Raw genomic sequence first — 26,105 nt, forward strand, 5'->3', positions numbered from 1 at the left:
ATATTTTTCTTAAGGAATTTAATTATAAAGCTCTTTATTAATTCAACGAATATATTTAATTGCGATTTTCTTATAGCAGCCTGTTTTAAAGTTTTCACACCATTTACATATACGTGTATTAATGGACGTTGTAATCAAGTCTTACAAAATGTTAGTTTTAAAATTTATACTAATTTGATTTAATAATATCTATCATTTTTACAGGAACATCCCCCCACGCAAAATCTTATTTCAGAACTATATCAGCAGTTTTATGCAGTAATACTTGTTTTAAAAGCTTGATTGTCGTATACACAAAACTGTTATTACAGTATAGACATTCATTAAAATTTCTGTCCTACAAAGATAAGATCTACATAATTTCTTCTGGTTCTTCTGGTGTTGAAGATATCAATGGAACAGATTTGGAATTCTTTGCCAAAAAAGAAACTGAAGAAGTCAGAAATGCATTTCATTATTTACGTGTGTGTATTTAAGAAGGCGTGCAAATACTGTGATAGCAACACTATTGTAGCCTGAGGAAGAAGTCAGGCTCACCTATCCCAAGATAATAAAATGTATACCTTTAAATCTTCTCTTCAAATCCACTGATAGTTAATTTCAAATTGATAATGATATAAAACTGTTCGATTTACGTAGAGATATGGAATCAAAAAGAGGATAGAGCATAGTGTTACGGGGGAAATCTTAACAACAGAAACTATTTTACTATCGCATGTTGCAATGAAATTTATTTAACGGTCTTTGTCTTAAAATGTCTTCTTTTTCTTTTTATAAGACGGGATAATGCGTATGATTATTTGCTCGATATTGCAAATGAAACAATGTAGATTAGATCCGTGGATAACTCCAAATGATTATGAATTAAAGTACCAGGCAAATAGTACATTATAGGATAGCTAGTAATTTTAATACAAAATTAATTTTTCTGTCATAATTCTATGTATCTCTAAGCTATGTACATTTTTGTTTACATTAAGCGTATACATATAAAAATTAAAAAGTAAATATACAATTTAAATCATAATCACATATTCCACATAGGTATATCCACTACTGTATGTGTAATATGTCTATAAAATATAAATAGTATGAATATTTTCAAATATCTATGTCAAATGGTGCAAATTGTTTCCTAATCTTCTTTGCTAGCTCAGTTTCTTCTTCTTGGCTCATATGACAATCTTTCCAATCGGATCTATCGTTGATATCTAATATCCTATCGGATGCTAATACTTCTCTACCAAATTGTAACGGAAAGTCTTTCTTAATCCTATAATACAAGATAGTTCCATCCGGTAATTCTGCATAGAAATATAGAACTCCAGGATTAGCGATCTGCTGCAAATCTGCGTGCGGTGGCAGCTCCGATATTTTGAAATTGTTACATTCGGCTAGCTCCTGAAAAACAGAAATTTACACATTTAAGACAAAAAATAAAAGATACGTTAAAGTCTCTAATGAAAAAAAAGGAGGAAAAATACCTCGAACATTTCCTTCAGTGCGGACGCTTGGTTTTTATGAACAGGTACTGCTTGCAATTGACAATGGGACGTTTTAAAATTTCTCTCGAAGAACACAGGTACTCTGTTGGTACTCTCGTAGTATTTGGTTACGGCTTTCTTGTAGAGATCCATCTCCTCCTTCACATTTTTCGGCAGAATCGATAGGCTCTGATGATGCGTTATTGGTAGAATTAAGAAATGATCCTCCACCAGACCGCCCTTCGCTAATGCCAAGTAGATCTCTGTACCGACGGAGATCACCAGGTGCTTGGACACCACCGGACTGGATAAACAAAACCAGCACTTTGATTGATCAAATTCCAGCTTCGCCTTCTTATTGCCGCTGTTCTGATGCCGCGATCTCTTCGCATTGTCTTTCGAATCCATGTCGTAGAAAAATTGCGTGTGGGCCTGCTTTTGCGAAGTCGGATCATCGGACAGCATAGATCTAGGATACGGACTCGACGTCTCGTCCGTCGTTTTCATAATTAGATCTGACAGCCTGGTTCTGTCGACGGGAGTTAAATTCAACGCGTACAACCATTTCTTTTTCTGGTCATTCAGTACCGGAGCAAGAGCTATAAACCTAGTGGCTATCTCCATATTTCCGTCACCCTGGCTTTGATTTCTGCAACAAAGAAATATCATTTTTACAGCAATTTTGTATTTGTTTTCAGAAACTTTCCTGAATGACGAACTTACCGATACGGCAGCCGTTCGTAATAAATCCCTTCCAAGGCCGACATGTGATACCTGGGTTTGATGTGAGTAGCGAGCCAGGCGATCAACTTGGAACCCTCGTACTTGTGTTCCGGCTTGTTAGGGTCAAGATTGGTCACGCCTTCCGGCCACGGAGATGTCAACAAGATGTCAACCCCGCGAAAACTCGGTTGGCCCTTCAAGCAACTGTTTCTCACCGACACAACATCCTGCTCGTCGAAATGAATGGCCTTATTCTCGGACGAGGCTCTCTCAGTTCCACTGAGATACGCTATCTTGAGGCCCGAACTGGCGGTGTACAGACCACGCTTCCCGAGATACGTGAGATTCTGACATATCTCGCATCCGTCCTCGTCGGGATAGTCCTCCACGTCCGACTCCCGGTTGGGACCGATGATGTACGTCGGCACCGGGATGGTTTTCTCGCAGGACTTGTACGAATCCAATTCGGAGTTGTCCGCGCCGTAGAAATTGCCGACGCACAACAAGAAATCGAATGGGCCACTTTTCTTGTTGATAGCGTCCACTTTGGAGAACAGGAACTTGAAGTGCCCCTCCACGTCCCCGCAAATGAGAACTTTCTGCTTGTCACTCATCTCTAACAATAAAATTCTAATAACTTATGTCTTATGTTAATCACAATCAACGGTCATCGATTTCCCTTTATTTTTTCTTTTTTTTTGAGGTTAGGTTCCTCGTTGGTTAGGAGCGTAGACGTCTTCAACCCTGCCTTTGGGTCATACAGCGCATATATTTTGCGAGAACTATCTTCTGTACTATATAATCTTCTTAATCTTTTTCACAAAATTGTAAACATGTATCTTGTATGTACCAGCATCGATTTCCTCAGATAGTTTCAGGTTGTTTTTAGGGAACGGCTCTCGCTTTTTCCTGTGTTATTTTTCCAAAAGGAACACTGTACTCACTATTGCTTTGTAAAATTTTAGTTAAATTATTTGGCGAGTATCGTCTCAATTACATTCTGGAGTATTTCCGTAGTATTGCGTAGTATGTTTTCGCGGAGAAAAACTCCGGAGTCCGGAGTGGACACATGCGACATGCTCGCGTTTCAACTTGTGGCGCCTCTATGAGCACAAACGTATACAATAATGTGCGTCAATTCGCTGACAAGTTATGGCAGCAGCCTGACTTATCGGCCTGATTTACGCGCTGGGTCGATAATGACGAACGCGGATGAGATATACAAGGTGTCTGGTAATTATCGTGCGATCTCTCGTGGGTATACATATATGTAAATAGGTCGAGCGTAGAGCAAGTTGAACTGAATAGAAAAGTTCTACTTATATCATTTTACAAGTTTTTCAGTAATCACTGAAAAATTAATTAATAAAGATCTACGAATAAGCGCGCACTTGCGCGTCAGTGACAAGAAACAGAAAAAGACTTTTCTATTCAGTTTAATCTGCTCTAGCTGTCCACGAGATGTAGCACGGCTATTACTAGACACCCTGTAACCCTGTATAATAAGAAGAATAACAAATATGTTTTTTTTCTTTAATTTACCTTAAATTTTTTACCAGTTAGATTAAATATTTATTATTTAAAAAATATTCAATATTTAAAAACATATCTATGTGGTAAAATATATATATCGTATTGATCTTTTTTTAATTTTTAATAAAGAGTATAATAACAAGAAAAAGATAAAGAATGGTCCGTATAAGAAACGCGAATGTTGTCAAAATTTACGCGGTTTTACCTAGATATAAAATATATGAAAAATCAATAGGAGCAACTGGAAACCTTTCGTTTTACTTATTCGCGTATCTTTACTTATAATATAATTCCTCGAACGTGAGAATTCGGGGTTTTGGTCTGTTAAACAGATACGTCCTTCGATTGATGTCTCAAAAAAATTATTACCTGTTCTCAGGTGATGCGCAAGGTGTATTGTGCAAGATGACTTCTTAAATTGCACGTACGTGACCAAAATAAAGAACGCGTGCAAAGGAGAAAACAATAAAAACAACACGATATAACTATAAGAACTTTAACCTCTTGAATAGAGAGGTCGAGACCCTTCCAAACCCTATCAATCCTTTGCTATGTTTATAATATTATAAATATTATTTACAACATTGTTATATTTATGCACCATTGTTATATTTTTCGGATTGTTTTACAAGATACGTTTAATGCCCACTATATACCCGAAATTGGTGGAATTATTCGATGTGTTCAGGGCTTGCTATTGGGACTTCCAATAATGAGTTTCTTGTGTAAAGAAAAAATTTTCCGATTTTCCGGTTCTCCAGCTGATGCAAAAATGCACCATTGATGGCAAGATTTCTTGCAGGTAAATCTATTTGACCGGTCGATTTGGTATGGTTTATATTAGTTTGGTCTTCGGACAAGATTTTAACGAGCATATAATTTTTTAAATTATTTCAAACATTTATAATACCTGTTATTAAAAAGGTATTATAATTCAGTTTTGAAGCTTTTTCACCTGGTCACCACGCACAGGTGCTACTTTGACCATGGCACACAAAATATATTGTCGCGAGAATTCAAAACTTTATTTTCAGGCCACAAAAGACCCCGACATTCTCAAATTTATCTCATCTGAAACAATTTATCATAGTTGTTGGTGTAAAAATGCACCAGGGCCAACAATTTAGTTTAATATCATTGCGATACTCTCGCTTTAAATTTATATTAATTAAAAAATATTGAAGCTGTATATCCGCAATAAAAATGTGATCAAACTTTAATGTACGCTAATAAAATTCCGTATTATTGAGATCACGAATAAAACTTGCCCCTATACTTGCCCCTTTAATATCACATAAAATTCACTATGATCCTCCATATTATATGAAAGAGACCATGCGAGCTGCATTTAGTGAATTATTATACGGATTTTCATTGAATAACTGTCGAACACGCGCAATCAGGAAGACAATCGATCCTGCCGAACTCCGACATTCGTCGGCGTTTTCCCTTCCCAGTTATGAAATTTAAAAGAAGGGCGGCGAGGATTTGCAACGATGCGTTCCGCGACGCGAAAGATGTGCGAAGGGTCGCGGCCAGTAAATTCACTCGGCATTCATCCCCCGTGTATCTCGACGTGCGCAAGAACGTTAAAAACGAATGCGAAATGGTGAGGATACTCGCGCGACGGCGGCAGCGGGTAACGGAAGCAGCGAACGGCAGCGCGGAAGAGGAAGACAATCGGGCCGGAGACAAGGATGGAGAGGGAGAAACTCTCGTCGAAGAGAGTCCACATTACCGCGGGAGTGGAGGGGTGCACAGATGCCACGTGGGAGTGGCCGAGGAGCCGGAGGCTGCACCAATGGGACGCGAGAGGCGTTATCTCGGCACACATAGCTACTCTCCTCCAACATAGTACATACATAGACGGAAGTAGCTGTGTGCGTAGACACATCCACGGAAGTACCTCACACGTACGGCATGATCGAAGAGGGAACGATGACGAGAGCGAGAGGAGGACGAGGATCTCGCGGAAGCGCCGAGCGAGAGGGAGGGAGATCTCTTATCTGCTCCGCGCTACACAGATGCCCGAGTAAATAAATAATAAATTACAGAAGATACATGGAAAGTGACAACTGATGTACACATTCATTAATAACTCTATCAATGAGAGGGGTAGCTGATGATGACTGGATAGGTTGATAGGTCCACACGGTTCGGTTCCACAGCAACGTGTGTTACATCAAGCCGGACCGGTGACGCAAGAGAGTGAGAGAGAGAAAGAGAGAGAGAGGGTGGGAGAAAAGGAAGGGAGATGAGCGAAGGTGCGAGGAGGACAGCGAAGGCGGGAGCTGCGGATCGGCCGCCTCGCGGGCTGTTGGTCCATGATAGGCGAAAGAGGGTAGGGAGTCCAGCGTGCACGGTGCATCCAGTTATACGGCCAAATACGCGCGACGCTGTGTAAATGGTGCACACGTGCGAACTGCGACGCGGCCAGCCTGATGAATTGATCGCGTAAGGTGCGCGCGGATTCGACGTCCCCCAAAACCCCGAGAGATCGAAGGAACGCGCCGCGCCGCGTCTGACGGCGTGCCCGACGACGATCTCGGAGTATCGGGTGTACGCGGGCAGGCCGGGAAAAGGGTGCCGGCTGCTCGTCGCGGAACAGCGTTCGATCTCTCGCCGAGAGGAGAAGAAATCGCGTCGCGAGCACGGCTGATTCGCGATTACTCGGGATGACGTGTCCGAGGAGAGACGTGATCGTCGCGGGGGGAGTGTGACTGTTTGATCATCGCGAAGTGCATGGCGAGTATCGTATGTTCTTGAGGGAAAAGCGCGCGGGGAAAAAACTCTGCTGGGAAGCGATGGGCGACCGCGTACGAGTTGCGCGAGATGCGAGTTTACCTCGAGATGCCGAATTCATTTTAGCGTGACCGGGACTCGGGAGAGGGATTAATCGCGGCTGTATCGAGTTGCATGGCGATATTCCGAACGAGAAACGGGAGACGGAGATTGCAGAGTCGGCAGAGTGACTAACGTTTTAATTTTGCGCCAAGTCGGAGATTCGGCGCGCGTTCGCGTATGATTAAAAGTACGACCAAATTGTTTTTGTTGTTTAACTATGTCGTGAATTATGGGACGAGAGTTCGGTAATCTCGAGAGGGAGAGAAAAAGCGAGAGGCGGCTGCGGAGGATCGTGCGTGTTCCTAGAAATGACGGACGCTTTGATTACGATCGCGAATTAAGACAATGCGATTAGGTGCCATTTAAAAAAGTGATTTTCCTGTTTATTGAACTATTTATAACTTCGATGTGAGTTGTAGTTTGATTAACTGTTTAATGAGGTGTTTGGGATTACGGACTGCTCCTCAGATTCTGAAAACGGAAAAATAATGGACAAACGGACTTTGAGAGTGCGATCGGTTTAATTCTGACACGAGCGTTTTGCAAAAAGAAATTCCACGCTAATTGACAATCAACGTGTTCGGTGCGTTTCGGTGTGTTTCGCTGGAACGGATGATTTGAATAGAAGTAATTTGTTGACACGTCAGGAAATAGATAAAAGTGAGATAAAAATCAGGACATAAGAAAAGATATATTTCGTACTGATTTCAATCGTTGAATAGAATAAAACAAAAAGGAGAGATTAATTTAAATGATGGTGACACAATACAGCGATTTTAACGGAGCTGATGTTTATACGTGAGTCAATAGTAGTGAAAATGTACCGCGAAAATGTTTTAAGTAAGAAGTAAGTGAAAGATTCCTTCAAAATAGAATTTTGAAACAAGCTTAAGATGTTCATTGCTAATGCAAAAATTCATGCCGTTTAACCGTGCAATAATAACAAATAAATCGTGACTTAGTGCAATAATAACGAATAGATTACTTTGTAATATTTTACACAAACGCGAATTTAAAGCCGGACATGCATCACAATTACCGCAATAGAAAGGCTTAAATGTACCATGAGAGATTAGAATTATTAATAGCTGTGGCTAAAGTAATTCAATCAACGATTGACGATCTGTCTCAACGAATCGACGAGTCTCAAAATCGTGCAGCAATACGAGTGAGGAGGGTGGCGAATCATGCCGGGAACGACGAGGAAATTCGAGGCGTCGCTGGAAATGTGTCAAGTACCGTCGGCCTGATAAAAGTGCGCGTCTCCGGGGAAGTCGAGCGAAATCAGAGGGAGCCTGCCCTGAGGGAGATTAATTGGTTCCACCCACTGTTCCCCCTGCGGGCCCCAATGAGAGATAAAAGCGAGCTCTCGCTAAAGGTTCGTAACACAATCGATTCCGCTCGAAGAACGACACGTATAGACATTCAACGTCGTCGCGAGAACGACGAGCACCAAAATCCCCTTTTTCGTATACTCTTTAATTTTAATAATATATTCATGAAATAAAATCAACGTGAAATGCGCAGAGATACGACAGCATTTTACAGTTAAAGTCTCTGAATTACGTTCGTGTAAAAAATAACTTGTGATTAAAACTATTTATTATTGTTGTAATATTGAATTTGCGAATCAAACTTTTTTAAATGGAATTTAATTATTGTGAATTTGTTACTCCACAATTATTTTGAATTAATTAATGTTTACTTAATTCTCTTATGAATCAACCAACTTAATTATTGTAAATTAATTGTTCTATAAGAACAAGAATTTTATAAGAAGAAGATATATTTTTTATATTAAATTATTAAATATTAAGTTATGACATCATATTAAGTAAAAAAGGTGCATTTGATATCCGCGTGTTCTTTATATCCACTGCACACGTCGCACATTTAAAACGGTCGAAGTGGGAACTTGGGAGCAGAAAACAACCCGCATTCATCGATACTTCCGATACATCTTCCTTCGATATCTTCGATGTTTCACACGAGTATCTTTCGTAATCATTGGCATCTCCGCCTTTCAAATAACGACATAAATTTGCACACCAATAGCGTGAGAAAATGATTATAGAAATGTTTGAATAATCGATCATCTGAAATTCTGTGTATAGTCGTACATATTAATAAAAAGATTCATAAAAATGGTCTTACAGAATACTCCTTTTATATTATATTACATATGTATATATTTTCCATAATAACTTTATATCATGAAAACTTATAAATGATAACAAAGCTACTGATACTGTTTTCTATATTGTATCTATATGTAATTAATGACAAATAAATAATTTTTTAATTAAAAGTTTTGTAAAAAGAAATTGAAAAATGTTCATCTAAATTGAAAGAAAGTGTCTTTTAGAAAAATTTGCTACGTTACGTACATCACTGTGAGATTAGTGGTTCGAAGTTTGGATAAATGATGTAATTGAAGATATCACCGTTTCTAGAAAATTTTTATATTGATTGAATTCACTGAATCGACGGTCACATTAAACGTCGTAGCGCGAAAGTATCGTTTAATCTAATTCAGAATCTTATTTAGGAATATAGACCAATGTTATTTTGTCGCAGGTGTAATTCGAGCGCGTGGATGCAGGTAAATTGTTCGTTGAAAATGCATTGAATTTATCTCGATATTGTGTTACGGCGCCCGCATGATCTTTCACACACGAGTCTCCACCCTTCTACGCTAATACGTTCCCCGAGATAGATTTTCCTTTTGAAAACGCTCACAATTATTCCAACCGAAGAAACCGAATTAATTTAGATTTTAAGAAATCGCTATACATATCGAAAGACGTCCCTTTAACATAACCGCTATGATCTAAAAATTGTTTAATGCAAAGTAAATTTCTTCAGGATAGGTCAAATTAAGCTTCGAGAGGATGAGATTACGATAATATTAAACACAAAAATTTTACAATTTATTTGGACTCAAAATTATTTTTGTTTCCAATGTTAAGTAACTCATCAGGCCTGATTAGGCTTAAATGAAACTCTCTTATGAAAGAAACTGTCTTGGTGCCAAAAACTTTTCCCCTAAAACATCCAATACGAACTTCATTAAATCTCGATTTAAATGTTTATCCTAGATAAGTCGCCTTCAGGTCCGCGTTCACGAGGCTCGGCGTAAATCTTCCGAGCGTGCGCTGTTAGAATGTCCTCGCATCGAGAATGCACCTACTCAGCCGTCCTATCGCCGTCTAAAAGCGCCGTCGAGGCAAAAGGGGTTGAAACGCGTGATTTATCCGCTCGTGAGCGCGACGCGCGTGTGAAACGGATCGGACTATTTTCGAGTCCGGCCCCGTACTCACGCGCCGGATTCTCATTTCGCCGACGAGGGTGAAGAAAGAAGGGAAGGCAGAAGGAAACGCGACGTAAAGTAAATAGGAAGGCGCGTAACGCGTCGCGGCAGCCGCGAAGGGGCGTGCCGTTTCCCAAAGCGATTTGTATGAAGGAACTGTCGGGACGTGATCCTTACGCGTGATCCTGACCGCTACACCCTTCCGCCGCTCACGTATAGCAGAAAACATCGCGCCGAGGACTTACGCAGCTGTCACGACAGCGTAAATCTCCGTATCGCGTGTGCTCGCTTGGACAGGATCTATCTCGATAGCTTTATTTTCAAACATTTTTTTAAACGTTGAATTATCGCTGTCGTGCTTGAAACGAAGAGCCAAACTCCCATAGTATTTAAATTCTTTCGATTAATGTAATTCGGTCTCCCTACGGAAGGGGTGACATTCTTTCGCATACAAAAAATCAAGGTATCTCCAATGGCGTTGTAATTACATAATTCTAAAAAAAAAGAACAGAGCATCTTGAGAATATTCCAATCACACGCGCGGGCGGTAAAAGGCATAAGTTATATTTCTGCGTCTTTCCAGGTTCCTGCAGTTAAAACCAATTCCAGAAAAATGGATTTCAGTTGTAAAGTTATTTTCGCGAATATCAGATGATTCCGAATATCGGACAATCGGACGACTCGCAAATCGGAGGCGAGCGTTCACCATTCGTATTACCGCGGTAATAATAATAGTAATTCATGAATGGTTCAGCCGCAATGGCTAATAATAGTGGTAAGTAAGTGGTAGTCGTAACGGTAGTGGGCAATAATTGAATGAACCCGCGTGTGCGCGCGCGCGCGAGCGCGCGGGTGCACGCCTTACAACATCCTGGCACGTGCGTAAACAGCTCTTAGGTAATTCAGGGTGACGCCCGACGTGTATATGCAAAACGCTCGCAAACAGCGGCGCGCTTTTCTAGAGAAACCTCGCGCGCGAACACGCGCCTATCGTTACCTCTCTGCGCGGGCCGCCGAAGACTTTTAACTCCTCGATTCTTCTGCTTACTCTCGGCGCTCTCGAACGCCTCGAGTACTTCGAACAAAGGAGCGCGAATATTCTCCAACGCTAGTCCGTATATAGCATTCAGAATTTGCTGGATGTAACGCGAGTTTATAGGACACGAAATAATAAGTAATATTTGGATTATTCGAGTGTTTTGGAGTGTTCTCAAATTTTCGTTTGCGAATCTTTGGATAGACGCACTTGCGTACAACAGATGAAATGACAATAAAAAATGGACTCTACTCGATAAAAGGCGCAATAAATTTTATGGGATCTTATATTCTTGTTTTTTAATTTCAGTTCTGAAAGAAAAACATTCCGATGACGGAAGAGTTATTAAAGTGTTTATTATTATTTTTGTATCAAGCATTTTGTATCGAGCATTATATACGCGACTCGTGGTCGACTATTTATAAGCATGATCGGCTGAAGAATTATATAATAAATTGTTGACACATCAAGATTAACGCCTCCATAACAAACCGTAATAAATATAAACGTTGCGATACGCGATGGTATAAAGACCGCGATTTATACCAGCCGATATTTATGCCATTTTCGAATGAAGAAAATGATACGTTTATATTTAACGTGAATCACTGTAAATTAAAAATAAATAATTCTTTTTTCTTCTCTTATCATTTCCACGAAATTCTTTTTCCTTTCGTATAGTCTCTGCCCCTATTGTAATACGAAAAGTTTATGCATAAAGTCCAAATCCATGCAAACTCAAAGTTTTGGATAATCAGCTTTCTATGCGGCGAAGCTCTCGAAAAGTTTCGTAACAAGAGTTAAATTTATCCGCGCGCCGTCATTCGCGTCTGGCAATTAAGATTTTTATCAGCGAAACGAAATCCTAGGCGTAACAAAATTGGTGACACCGGCCCCTCTCTCCCAGCCTTCGGAATAGTTTACGCGTCTTCTTTACAGCCTCGTAAAATCTATACGGGCATTACGTGGCGCGGGGTAACGCCAGAACAGAGAGTGGCTTTGTCTCGCAGCTCTCGAAAGCCGCGCGGACGTAAACGTATCCGACGGAATCACAATGTGCGGCGCATTGAGTTTCTCGCAGGCGGGAAAATAGAGAAAGGAAGGAAATCTCGCCGACGTGTGTAAAAATTTCCGTCCCGGTTTACGGTTTATGTTTTTGCCGCGCTTGTTTATTGTCCCGGGCGTCAAGCGATTCGTCGCGCGACGCCAGCGTATATGCGATAGCGAGCGCAATTAATACTTCGATAATCCAAAATAGATTCCTGGAATAGATTTCCGGTAAATTCTTTTTCGCGAATTGGAAGTTGGCAACGCGATTGGGAGATTCCAAACCTGAATCAGATTTATGGCCGCGCAGTGACTTCTTTGATTCTCAGACTTATACGGCGCGGCAACCACGAATTCCCGTCCGGATGCATTGCCCAGATTTCCGGAAGTGTCCGGCGGTGGTCGGGATCAGAGAGACCGCGGGTCACAGCTGATGCACGCTCCCGCCCCGGGCAACCGGATAGATGAAGACGATACGACGACTTAAGCGTTCGAACATGTGTAGAAACATGAAACTCGACACTTCCCACACAACTCAGTGGGCATCATGCCCGATCGATATTAATGATCTACGATATCAGGATCTGCTCGGGATCGCAAACCGACAAATCACGAGTCTCCGCCCCAGAAATGTCGCAGGATATCCGAGGTGGCCCCAAAAGCAACGAAGTTGTCTTAGATAAAGTTACAAAATAAACATTGCAACAATTGAACGAAAGTCTATTAATAGAAATGTTACTTTAAAGTAAACGGATTAATATGTCGTCAATATAAAATGAAAATTTATATCTATCTATGATAATTAAGTAAAAATATATAACTTTATTTTTTACTCATCAAGTAGTCTTATAATATTAATAATTAAGAATGTTTGATAATAATACCGTTATGAAAATAATTTATTTTATAACTTTTGAACTCGACTATTGACGTTCAATTGTTGCTGACGATACCTTGATCTTCAGTGTAATATATGATACATGTGATATATGTATATTGAGAAGACGATTGGTGAAACACGAGTTGAAAGACGACATGGATATATAATAACAATTTAAAGGACTCTACACCCGTGCTCAAATGAGCGAAGTGCATTTGTGATTTGATAATCCAGCGAAGTCTACGAATCAGCATATCGTGTAATGACTCAGGCGTTGATATCTTAAGCACGACGCGAAGATTGTTGTGTCATCTTAGCTCGCTTAGCTGACTCTTTGTGGACGGTGATGCGGAAAATTTTTCTATCGAATACAAAAATATCACCTCTAAATTAACAGTTGTTATTTGTTTCAGTTTAATTGTCCTAAATTTCCTTTTACATTACATTCTAATACCGAATATCTTAAACCGGAGAGTAATTTCGCCTTAAGAATTCTTATCTTTCCGAAGTTCCATTTTTAACGAAGAAAATCTCACAAACTTAAGTACTGGTCTCTCGATGAAGAGAAGAGGTTTGAGAAATTCTGCAGATTAGCTTTTTTATTCGAATAACTAATGTTGCTTAAACTGTAATTGATGTAATAATCAAGATTTTATTATTTGATGACACTTTTTTTTTTCTACTAATATTTCTTGGCACCAATATCCCCTGACGGGTCGTCGCTTAATCGTATCTTGGTTCTAGGCGCGTCCGCATATAGTGACGCACGCAGCGTATACGCGCGACGGTGACACCGATGCCCGTCTTTTAAACGAGTACCGCCCCGGGTGTGAGAACTACTCCCCGTACGCGTAAATCCCACATGACTGAAAAGAAGTCGATGGTGGGGGGATACGCGATACCGGGATGTCGAAGAGGCAAGACCAAAGTTTAGTTTTGCTTAAGACAACCTTAAGTTGCATCGCTCCTCTCGTGTGTCGTCCCGTCCCGACGACGATCACCCCGACCCCCGACAATGATCAGGCCATGATACGGACCGGTCGGCTACGAAAAAGTTTCGCGTCCATGGGTGATTATGCATTGCGCCACCGTGCGTGACCAACGCTCTGGATCCTAAATAAAACGTTCAACGCAATCCACCAGCGTCATGAAACGTGAGTCTCATTTCTACCATTTCGCATCGCGCAAATTTCACGCTTGCGTGACATATGGTGGCGTATACGCGAAACACTTTTCGTTTCATTAAAAATTGGTTATAGATAATGGAGGAATTCACCTTTCACACGGGCAGAGCGGTTCTAAATAGCGGTACCTGAGATTTCGATAATTAGATACGCAAGAGGTATTTCTTCCCTATTCTTCAGTATCTAGAACCAAAGTAATTTGTGTGATTCAAACAATTTTTTTTTTTTTTTTTGAGAAATTAATATTGGAAAGAAAATACGAGAGAATGTGCAAATTGAGGCACGTGACGACATTGCCGGGAGTGTTAATAGTCGTAACTATCGCGTCGTTTATCGGCGATTCTTGCGTTACTCTTCTCGGGACGATCGGCGACTTCCAATAATCCCGCCAAATTGGCAGAGCGACCGGGTCCAAGTTCGGCCCGTGTGTCGGGTGGGTCGGTTCAGCGAAATGAGAGAGAAATCGCGAAATAAAAGAACCCACCGGCGCGGCCGAAGGGAGCTCTCTCGGCGGAATAATAAAAAGAGTATCGGTGGGTCGCCACGGCAGTCAACCCCCGGCCGGTGCTTATGGCACTCTGCCACGTGAATAAGCTTGCAAATTCCATCAGGTCGTTTCGCGCGCGCTTTCGTCATCGTTCCACTTCGCGAAAGAAAAAATTATCCCGTGGCTGTCATAATCGCGACATTTCGTTGAAATGTAACTTACCGTTTAATTAAGATAACGTTCGCGTGAAAAATCATTGAAATCCGACAAAAAGTAACGAATAACGCGATGACTTTTCCGCAATAAAAAGTGAAATAAATTGCTCCGTAAAAAGCATAAAAAAATTATTTTGAGAGAAATAATTTCACATGTTATTATATAATTCCAATATATACAGAATAAAATAATTCTATTTTTTATCGAACTTTCTTTCGCCTCCTCTCCAAAATTTAATCTCGGATCGATATTGTCCTTAATTTATAACTCCTTTATTTTGAATATAAGATCTTCCTTATCCGGGCTGTGTCACGATGGCCGTTCATGGTAACGTCACGCGAAAATAATAATCGTGCACGTGCTCAAAGTGTGATAAACACGAGCAACGCCATCGTTTCCCGAAATACAATCGCGCGCACGAGTTCGCACGCCGCGCGGTACTTTAGTTTCGCGACTCGCCGATATACCTTCGCAGGGAGTCTCACAAGTTTGATTACGGTAGAGGATGCGCCGTCAGCATAACAGACATATCCTTGTTATCGTACCGACGTCCAAGGCTGCGCCGCTGTTCACGCCCACCTTAGAGACTTTCCACGTAAAGAGCCACGGGTCGACCTTGCGTCGTTGCTTACGAAAATTTTTCCGGCAACGATCACTTCAATGCGCGCGTGCGCCCGAAAACTGCAACATCTCGCTTATTTGTACAAAGCTCGACGTGCATCGCAACTTTTTAATCTTTTTAATCCGAATTAGAAAATTTTTTTTTTAATTGCAAATTCACTTAAATGTCTTTAAGAGGATATCATTTCTTCGCAATCGCTCTTGTTTAATCTTTTGATCCGATCTTTGCAATCTGAATTAAAAAGACGACAACTCGTTTTCTCTTCCTAATCGCTCGTGCACCATCCGATTCCCACGCATGCAATTTGATGCTTTAAGCGATTTCCGCGTCGCATAACCCCATAAGCCCTACCAGGACCCATGGCGAAAGACGATTCGTTGGTGTGAGCGCGTGCACGAACGAAAGCAAAAGAAAGGACGTTTCATAATCTACAGGACAGATAGAAGAGAACGGCATTGCATATCGCTCGATAGAGATATCATACTATTTAAAAACTGTACTTTTGTACAGCATTGCATTTTATATATATATAATAAAAAATAAGAAATAAAAAATATCTATAAATATTATTAAATATATATTTTAATAATTATTATATTAAAAATATGTAATTAAAAATAGAAATATTGTAAATATACATATATCTATAAATTTATTATTACAGATTTTAAAAGTTACGAGATAATAAATATATTAGTAATCACTTGGATTTGTTATTTTTATAAGAAACGTTTTCAAAAGAAACGCATTTGCGATTATCGGTCGCAAGGAATGCGCTGTGATATTTTTACAGAAACTACATGCGTTTAAAGCAAACTCCCGCTGTTTAACTGACATTTTATCATTTTCTCCTTTCATAATTTTTTAACAATTGAGGTAATTGATACCTTCTCTCAGTGTTAGGCGAGTTACGTTGCATTCTTTCACAAATCGCTTTGAATTCTCGAGGCTCTGAAACCGAGTCTGCGCGCGCGGTAACCCTCTCGTTCGCTGCTCCGTTCTGCAACGTTCACGAGACGAGTCGTGGTTTATGGTGAGTCGAATGGCGAAGGCAACGAAGTCCCGGGGGACTTCAAAAACTCACCGGCACTCCCTCGTCTACGCCAATAAATTCTATTTCGCGTTACTTTGCCGCGAGCCGACGCGCGATGAATATTGCGCTCTTTCTCACCTTTCGTCCCCCGTACCCCTCCGTCGTATTTCTTGGCTCAGCGCGATTCTTTTTTCGCATAGAACGGTCACGTGTTACGTGCTGATAGTGCAACAATATGCACGCACGATGTCGGTGATTTGAACGCTCGATAAGTTTCCACTCTGATCGAGTATAATGGAAGACATGGCGATGTACGTTAAAATCGTTGCTGATCCTCTTGCGAAATTTAATTCCAACATTCCGAACGCGTTTCTACATTCTCGTATCGAAGTTTCACATTTTATAACAAGTCAAGTTCTCGCGACTGTTATCAAATTATTTATCTAAAATTATCAAGTACTTATAAGCAAAGTATGAAAGTCTACGGAAAAAGGACAGAATCAAAAATTCGCTGTAACACGTTCGCATAACTTATATACGCAACAATCGCGCGATGTACGGTGCGCGCTGTTACACGCAACAGCCCAGAGAGTCAGTTAACCGAGGATCAAACGACACCCCCGTAATGTGCCTTGCGCTCGAGTGACATCTTCTTTTGCCATAACGTCGCTGAATTATGGTCCGGCCGCGCCGCGGCGATTGGGCCCGCGCCGCGTCTCGGTCCCGGTGGGATCATTCGGTCCGTCGAAGTATATAAGGGGAGTAAATACTTCACGCATTCCCGATGCGTCTCACAGTCTTTACGGCTTATTATCACCTCCACGCTTTCGCCCTCTCACCCCGCGTGATACATCAACGCGATGGCGATGGCGCACGCGGAACAAAGCGAGGAGGAAGAAAAAAAAAAGAGGAAGAAACGGCGAGAGCGAACCTGCGCCGATTCCGCGAAGGGAAAATTACTTTAGCCAGAAGTCGTCGTCGGGCCGGTGTCCGACAATAGGCGCGTTTCGTAAATAAGACAATAAACTAAACAGGATTTTTGTGAAAAATTGTGGTGCGTTTTCCTCTAGCAAGACCGTTGACGTCGATAACTTTAAAAATACGATTAAGGAAAAAATCTTTCGGCGAATTGAGAATAAATAGTCGTATCTTTCATAATGGCATTTTGTTCAGACAAGAGATGAGATTCTCGTCTGGTAACGCAATTTTAATAAAAGTCCTGGAAATATATTATAAGTTACTGCACAACAACTTTATAAAGATGATCTATTAGAGGCCAAATATTAATATACATTTAAATTCTTTGAATACCTACTGAACAAAATAATAAATATGCATTACTAATTTTAAAAAATCACGCAAAATCAATTAATAAAGCATCGCTGTTCGCTTGAATCGTAAGTAACCGAGATTTCACGGATATTATAGCTGGGGAATGATATAATGTCGCGAGTGGAGCCGCGTATCGAATATCGGGAAATCAGATGGGGGTTAAAAAATGCCGACGCGCGGGATGCATGCGATTCCACTCGCGTTTATTACGAATGTTATTAGGCCGTAATTTAAGGCACGTCGATCTGGCGATTAGGACCGGGACTAACGTGCCATTATTTTACAGCTTGGCTTTCGGCCAGCTGACCCGACTTGTGCCTGGTGATTCGTTGACGTCACGGGCATCACGGACGGCCTTTTTACGTTTTCTGTGTTCATTCCCTTCGTCGTAAGGGCGTGACGGTGTTCATACGCACACCGCGTGTCCACTCCAAGGATTTCTTCCCGCGATGTCACGCTCCTGCGTGGGCCTCGCAATATTTCGTCGCGATATTTCGCCTTCAACCCGTTGACCCTCGTCCCGTTTTGTTCCTTGACTATCGGGACTATCGCAGATCATCTCTTTTTCAACGAAAATATATAATCGTGCGTATAATCATTACTTAATGCATATATCTCTTAATATTTCTCAGTAGTGAAAAATAATGTATTTATTTCCGTGCTAATTATATAATCAGTTATTCCCAGGAGTTATTCAACATGGTGTGTGATACGGGGATCCTCAGAAAAATACTGCTCGCTTTATTACTTTTTGAGGTACAGATATAGGGACAGAGAAACGAGTATGACTTTAAATACGCGAACGATAAGATCGGTAAGATCAAAATCCTGAACGTGACGGCGTTGACGAATTCCCGGACTTATCCGCGACTAATTTGCGTGCAATTGTCGCGAATGATTTGTATACATCGCGAGCCGGACAGCTTTATCTCGGTCGCCAGCGATAATTCCGTGCAAAAATGGATAATTGGTGCCGCGGATGTTTTCCACTTGGGCACGTACATACCGCCGCGAATGATGTCACGCGTTCGTCCTTTGCAAAGCATAATATGCCGCAAAAGGTGCTCGTGCGTACCTACAAGTGTACGCGAATTTTTCGAACAATGCGAAAACAACGAAGATCGATTATTGAGAGATGGATGTTAAATTGTTATCTTTACGTGTAGAAATGTCCTGACTAAGATACGAAGGCTTGATCTTGAAAATGTCACTCGCTTTATTTGATTATATAATACTTTCCCGTATAGAAACGCCAACTTAGAAATTGGTTTGATTGCGAAATCAATATTGAACGTTTTTTTATATCAAAGGATATATTAAAATATATTCAGATATTTCTGAATTAATGTAAAATTGACAGTAAAATTATTCTAATTTTTACTTCAACCGATTTATACTTTATTTTATTAATAATCAAGAAGAGTTAAGGGGTTATATTAGTCTACCCTGAAACAGGCGAATTTTCAGGAATTAATTTCAGACAAAATATCGGTGATACATGAATGATTTTTTTTTTCATTATTTTTATTAGGGTTTCAAGAACATGTACAAATTTTTTTACACCAAAAAATTTGTACATGTTCTTGAAACCCTAATAAAGATAATGAAAAAAAAAATCATTCATGTATCACCGATATTTTGTCTGAAATTAATTCCTGAAAATTCATCTATTTCAGGGTAGACTAACCCCTTAACTGAATATCTGATAATAAAATTTAAAAATTCGACAAATGATTAAATTTTGATTAAGAATAATCAACTTCAAATTGTCCAAAAGTTGTCCAAAAGAAATATGAATGGAAGAAAATTTAACAGAGAGAGAAAGAGAGAAAAAGAGAGAGACTCTTCCAAGACACTGCGTTTTGACTTATTCAATATTATTTGCCTTATATTCAATATTTCCTTAGTCAGAAAAATATTTTAAAAGCGCCGTCAAAAGCCAACGATTGCAAGTCGCACATTTATTATTCTTCCATCGAAACGCGCCGCGCTGTACGCTGGGGTGGCCATTTTAAAGGACGATTCTGGACGCCTGGACGATCAGTCACACTTAATGTCAAAACTAAATTGACTTAGTTTAGGGCTGTTTAAGGGCGGGCTGTGCGTCCGTATGAAAGGACAAGGGCCTCCCCCATTCAATTCAAGGGGGTTGCTCCGCTGCTTGTATTCTCCCTGTTTCGTTACGATGGGGTAGCTCTTGCCCTATCAACTTTCCCCATGTTTCCCTCTCCCATTTCTTTGCCATTCTAAGATGCATGTTAAGCCCTTGTCATGCGGTACGATTTTTCTAAATAAAAAATAAGTACACTCTAAAGATCTCGTATAAAAACAATATTTTATGCATATATCTCGATTTTCTATCGTGTATTCAAAAAGCATGCATTGATTTATAAACAAATCAGTTGAGTTCCTAAATTAATTGACGTATAATGAAATACATAATTATGTGCGTTAATTACATAAAATATAATATTGTCCGAATAATTACTTTTTCAGGAGAAACTAATTTTTTATCAAATAATAAGATATTAGATCGGTATTCTTTATTCGGATTACAATAAAATCTCATGCATTTTTAAAGAAAAATCTCTCACTCGCGCACGCGCGCAAGTATTATATGATAAGATAAACCAGAAATATTGTGCTGTCTGACAAGAGCTTTACATGCGTTCGTTACGCGTTTACGCGCCTATCCCAGGGATACACGAACGCGACTTCCTCCCTCGAGCAACTTCGCCCTCGATAGGGTTGCTAGAATTTCTCGCGGGGTATAGAAGAAAAAAACAGGTCTCCTCGTTACGCTAATTGTCGCCCAAAACTTTCGTCGACAATTGTCCGTGAAATCTGAGAGGATTGAAAGAGAGAATAGATTGCAACGCGCACTTTTTCGAAACGACTACTTTTTTCACCGTCGAGAATCTGTCGAAATAAATCACGTTTACTTGATATCAACTTTGTAACACGTTGTTATCTTCTAAATGCCGGTATATTTTTTCGAGAAATCGGTAGCGGAATCATGTCCCCCGGAGAGAATTCTGTAAGAAGAGAATGAGCGCAGAGAAAGAGGCAGTTAGTTTTAAAATCCCGCGATACAACCCCGCGATTCCTCGAGTCCAGAACTCAACACAAAGTGCCAGTCGAGAGATATTCGTTTGTTATGACGTTTAGTTAAAAATTAAACACGGCACGAGGCCGTTTAACGATTTGGTACGGCTGTTGCCTGCTCGGCCTGTTACGGCGCACGATTCTCACGTTACGGCGCGGGCGTCGCGATACTGGCGTCTAAACACAGGCTCGAATTCATGATCAATAAACTACGCGACCTATCAGCCGTGGCGCTCTCTCGTTCTCTCCCGTTTCAAAATGCAACAAAATACGCTTAGTTGCACCCTCGTATCAATCTACAACACTCGCAAGACAATCTATTCAAGGTTAAATCGCTGTTATTCCGCGTAAACCTTGTTTTTTTTTTTACTCACGATACCACGCGAGTTGTTCTCGCGTTTTAATTAAATAAAACATCGCCTCAAACGCGTAATTATATGATTAATTTCCCAAAAACGTTTTATTTTCATTGCACGCAATTGTCAATTTAAAAAATCTCGCTTTGGTAGTCATAAGCGAATGCGTAAAATTATCAAATATCGAAACGTGGAGGAACTGTTTGATTTTCGGTCAGGAGGGGCATCCTTGAATTTTGCCCCATGAATTCAGAAACGATACTTTATACCGGCTTTCTCAGAAGAAACTAATTTGTCAGGTGATACTTTCGCGTTGTTGCAAGAAGTTCCCTTTCTCGTCACCGATACTCGTGCAGATTTAATTAGCCCGCCACCGCGGCTGTGTGCAACATTCGCGTCACGCGTCGTCGATTTTCAAGCGCGTTGACGCGAGTCGCTTTATTTTCTTTCTTCGGGGCCCTCGCACGTTTCGCGTGAGAGCGGCTTTGTCGCGCGAGACGGCGTGCACGAAAGACGCGTGGAAATTCGAGTTGCGCGTGTAGAATTGCGGGTTGCACGCGCGCTGCTCACGTCGCGCCCCGGCTTCACGAGAGACGGTGTTTGCCAGTTCACAAGCAACATTGTAACTCTAAGTGGAGTGCACGTCGAAGTGAGAGAAAAAAAAATATGATAGGGAGGGGGCGGAAGGAGGTCTCTCGGGTACGTTGTACCGTCTACCGTGTGTCGGAGTGCAACACGTGCAAACACGGCGACGTTGCCGATCTCCGAAGCTCGACGCGAGAAAATTATAATTCGAGACGCGAATGTGAGAAATATCGAGTTACAAGAGATGTGTCCAGATATGGAATCGCCAATGACACAAACGTTGACAACGATAATCGGCAACTTTTTCCTTAAGTGGCCTTATATCTGTCAAAATTTACCATTTTCGTGATAATTCGTTAACAGTCAGCTAGATTGTGTCGTTTGACGTATCTAAAAAAAAATATATATATATATATAAATTTTGACATTTAGAAGGTAAGCGATGTATAAACGTCACTTTTTCATCGGAGAAGGAAAACGCGTCGAAAAATGTCCCTCAAACGATCCGATTCGCTGCTACATCCACCCTGTGGTCGTGGCTGGCAACGCCGGGCCCGTATATACGTCGTCTCTTGGGATCATACGTGGTCAGCACAATGCAAGAAAAACATGGGCGAGTCGCCCGAGATGAACGTGGTTCCTGGTATCACCGAGTGCCGGGGCGCACTCCACGCGCGAGTACACGCGAGTGCAACTCGAATACGGACGGAATTATCTGTCTGAGGAATGCGCCGCGTGACAAGAACGATAGTATTATCAGCGTATATGTCGCGAATCGTCATCTGATACACATATCCTGGACAGTTGTCTGTGAGAAAGTAATGAACTGAAGTGGCCCTTCTCATAGGACAGGCCCTAAAAAGGGATTATATGTTTCTCGATTTCGGAATCGATTTTTCTCTCGAGAGAGTCTAATTAACTGGAGACCTTATTCGTATCTCCTTTAATATTCAGCGTTAACTATCCCGTAACGTAATTAAATCTGAGATTAAAATTCTATTAAAGTAAAATCCACTCATAAAATTAATGGAGGAATGGAACTTCGTTATCTTTCTTATTTAAAGCTTTATCCGCCGAAAAATCCGTTAACGTTTAATAATTTAAAATCTTTCTCGAGTATGAGATTAATATATGAAATATCCTCCGGGCTACAACTCGGTCAGTGTTTGACAATAATTGTTCTTCAGTTTGATAACAACTCTCCGATCTCGATTAGCACAATTACGAATTCATGGTCATTTAGTTAACGTTGTTCACCCGCATTGAATAAATAATTAATATCCAAATAATACAAAGCAGTCGTATACTTTTGGAAAAAAAAAATAAATATGTATATTAATGCGGGCGTCAGCGCATCTGGCGAACGCTCTTCTCGCAGACACATCCCTTAAAGCCGACGCGAGCACTACATATTGTACGACCGCCGGGGACGGGACAAATCGGGTATCGCGCCCGCTCGATCGAGACGACGACGACGCGACGGCGGGGGATGAAATCTGGCGATTCGGTTGTTTGTTCTTTTAGCGCGACAGCTACGACGCGGCTAACGGCGCGGCGTATTTTCGGCATAAACTTCGCGTTGTATGCCGGGACACGCAGTATGCTAATAATTTGGGCCGCCGTCCCGGATCTTATGTCATCGATGTCGACGTAGAAATCAAAATGGGGTTAACGAGGCCGGGACAACGTATTGTACATCAAAGTAGGCTACAAATATATTTTTTTACGAAGTGTCTTATATAATAGATAATAGATAATAGTGTGGAATATTTAATATTAAAAAAATTGAACTAATTTTTTTTAGAATGTATTAGTCAAACTTAGGCGAGTTCTAGGGCAGGTTTACGTATTCGTAAAAGAATTTTGCAATAAAGAATTTCAGTTAGCTCATTAATTTCGACAAACATATTTGTTTGAAGGATAATAGGTTGAAGAATGAATCATGATGTGTACATCGGCGAATAAAGGATTTATGAAAAATATATATTCTTGTAGTTACTTATGTTAGTAGTTCTATATATAGAATTGCTTTTTCGAACTCGTTGATTAAACGCACAGTTATATAAAATAAATCGAAATTCGCTGTTGAACCGAAACGTTGGAAAGTAAAGGACAATTCGTAAAATTCTTAGCTTACGCAGAAAATATTAGATTGTTCGTTTTTATGTTGTATGAATCATCTTGAAAAGTGACTGCTCTTACCGTATATATGCGAGCATATTTCAAGTGACAGAATACCCCGAGATACCAGAAAACCGCAAAACGAAGATCGTTTCTCAATCAAGAATTAAAAAAAATGCCTTTGTGAAATAGTTCAGGTGCGTCCTGAAAAGCGCGGCTATCTCTGAAAGGACGAGTTTAACATAAATCTATCTTGCTGCATTCCAATTTTCTGCGCAGCAGTAGCAGTTTCGGCAGGAAATGCCTTGATCGTTTTCGTACGTGATCGACTGAATGCAACGCGAACGGGCGCGAGCTTGCAACTCCGCTGGGGCTTAACTTCGGTCTCACCTACATTTTCGACTATGGCGTCGCCCATTCTCTATCGGCAATGCCAGCCAGCCAGGATATTTCTCTGGTACGCCGTTACGCCCTCACCTCGTCCCCCGTCTCGGAAATCCGGCAAAAAGATAAGGGTGCCGCGCGGGAGCGCGCGCAATTCATCATCCCCGATCGGTCGAAAGACCGGAGGCCGAAATCCATTCAGCGATTGTATACGGCACAGCAGCATCGTGTGTGCCTGCGCATATTAACGCGTAAAAGTTGCTGTAGGTCGTAACTTCGACATTTACCTGCGACATCAACGATCGACGATGTTTTGTTCACGATTTGGGCCGAGAGATCTGAACATTTCGTGAACAGCGCGAAGTAGAACGACCCTATCCTGTATAACGTAATCCAAGTTCGAAAGAGAGAAATTGTGAAGGAAAAAATTTCTCACTAAATATCACAGTGAATAATTGAAACGGACACGAATTTACATACTCATATTGATATTTTTTAATGCGTCTAAATTGTTCTTCCGTAATAAGAGAGTTTACAATAAAATAATATAGATAAATCCTAATAAAGTTTTACTCTTGAATCTCTCATTGCAATTACAATAGAAATAATATAGGTAAATCCTAATAAAGTTTTATTCTTGAATCTCTCATTGCAGTTAAATTATCGAGTACAACCCTGTGTGATTATATTTTAACTTGAGGTTATGTGGGAGGGAGAATAGAGACGCATTGAATTAATTAAAACAGAACACGGTGAAAGAAAAATAAGAAAGATTCAACGACGGCTGTTTCTTCAAATAAGTAGCCTGACATAATTAAGCAAGTGTAGAATAATTAAACACCGCGATAATTTCAATCGTTTTCGACCATTTTGTCGAGATTCAGGCCACTCGCCGCTGGATCTATTTCGAAAATAAGAAATAAAGAAAACTAAAAAAAGCAGTGAAAATGTAATTGTGGATACAGGTTGATCGGACGCGCGTCGCGTAATGGGAATTTATGGGGCGCCGGATGATAGCGAGTGGCAAGCACGTAGTCTCTCTAATTCGATAACACCGGCGCGATTCCGGCGCGGGATGCATAACACCTATTTACCCTGGTTCGCGCGCACAGAATATGGACACGGCGCTTCGCGGCGCGGGATCGCGCGCGTGCGGATGTGTCATTTCTCACGGATACGCGGCCTCATCCCGCGCGGCGGCAAGAGAATAGGACGCGGGACACATTACGATACGAAAATAACGGCCGACGGCCGGGCACGCGTGCAAATCCCGGCAAATATTATCTCCGCCTGTTTCGCGCGCGTACACGGCGGATATTCTCTCTCGCGCGTATTTGCGCGCAAACTCCCTGACGTATATATCGACGCGCGGAGGGTGTTCTTTGTCCCGCGCGCTGAAAAATCTTCGGCGATTCCCCCAAGCGACACGATGGCTTGGGTTGCCATCCTGCATACGATCTGTATAGTGCGCCTTCCCGCCGGTTGCGCCGTCGCCATTTATTTCCCTCCTCGCATAAGAAATGCCGCGATAAAAATAATAAGTTACAAGCGGGTCCCTCTCTCCGTTCTCGACGACCCACTGCACTAACATTTACATGAGATTTGTGGCCGATTTTTCCCTTGCTTTTTCCCCTTGCATATCGTGATACACGTGAAGCCACCAGACATTCGCATTCTATTCTACTGTGAAACATTTTATCGTATATGATGTAACAATATTGAAAATTGTAAGAAACGTGTGTGTACATTCTACGTAAATTAAAAAAAAATATCTGGTGAGAGATAATTATGGGCATCATTTCCTTTTCCCAATCCATTAACTT

At 41.0% G+C, this 26,105-nt stretch overlaps 2 protein-coding genes across 8 annotated transcripts in view; one reads left to right on the forward strand and one right to left on the reverse strand.

The window, feature by feature from the left end:
* Nucleotides 1-700: 700 nt before the first annotated feature.
* Nucleotides 701-3,298, reverse strand: LOC139821564 (CWF19-like protein 1). Of its 2 annotated transcripts, XM_071792721.1 has the most exons (4): nt 3,058-3,298; nt 2,208-2,823; nt 1,485-2,133; nt 701-1,401 (listed from the first exon to the last, which is right to left on the reverse strand). In XM_071792721.1, exons 2-4 carry the CDS (start codon nt 2,819-2,821, stop codon nt 1,102-1,104), a joined length of 1,563 nt encoding a protein of 520 aa, XP_071648822.1. In that variant the 5' UTR covers nt 2,822-2,823; nt 3,058-3,298; the 3' UTR covers nt 701-1,101. The 2 variants fall into 2 exon arrangements, with proteins under 2 accessions (XP_071648822.1, XP_071648814.1); XM_071792713.1 differs by having other exon boundaries at nt 2,208-3,298.
* Nucleotides 3,299-6,097: 2,799 nt separating this feature from the next.
* The window catches only part of Sim (bHLH transcription factor single-minded), a 41,171-nt gene continuing 21,163 nt past the window's right edge, over nt 6,098-26,105 (forward strand). For 2 of the 6 annotated variants that reach the window (XR_011734313.1, XM_071792892.1), the window contains exon 1: nt 13,689-14,011. Coding sequence is in view for 2 of the 6 variants with exons in the window: in XM_071792892.1 (XP_071648993.1) it covers nt 14,005-14,011 (7 nt within the window). In the remaining 4 variants the exon portion in view is untranslated. Of the gene's footprint in view, nt 7,963-13,688; nt 14,012-14,099; nt 14,200-26,105 lie in introns of those variants that run through there. The other 4 variants (XM_071792914.1, XM_071792923.1, XM_071792905.1 and 1 more) reach the window with 4 other exon arrangements.

Source organism: Temnothorax longispinosus, chromosome 1 (genome assembly GCF_030848805.1).
Source record: "Temnothorax longispinosus isolate EJ_2023e chromosome 1, Tlon_JGU_v1, whole genome shotgun sequence".
In the NCBI taxonomy this organism is placed as follows: Eukaryota; Metazoa; Arthropoda; class Insecta; order Hymenoptera; family Formicidae; genus Temnothorax; species Temnothorax longispinosus.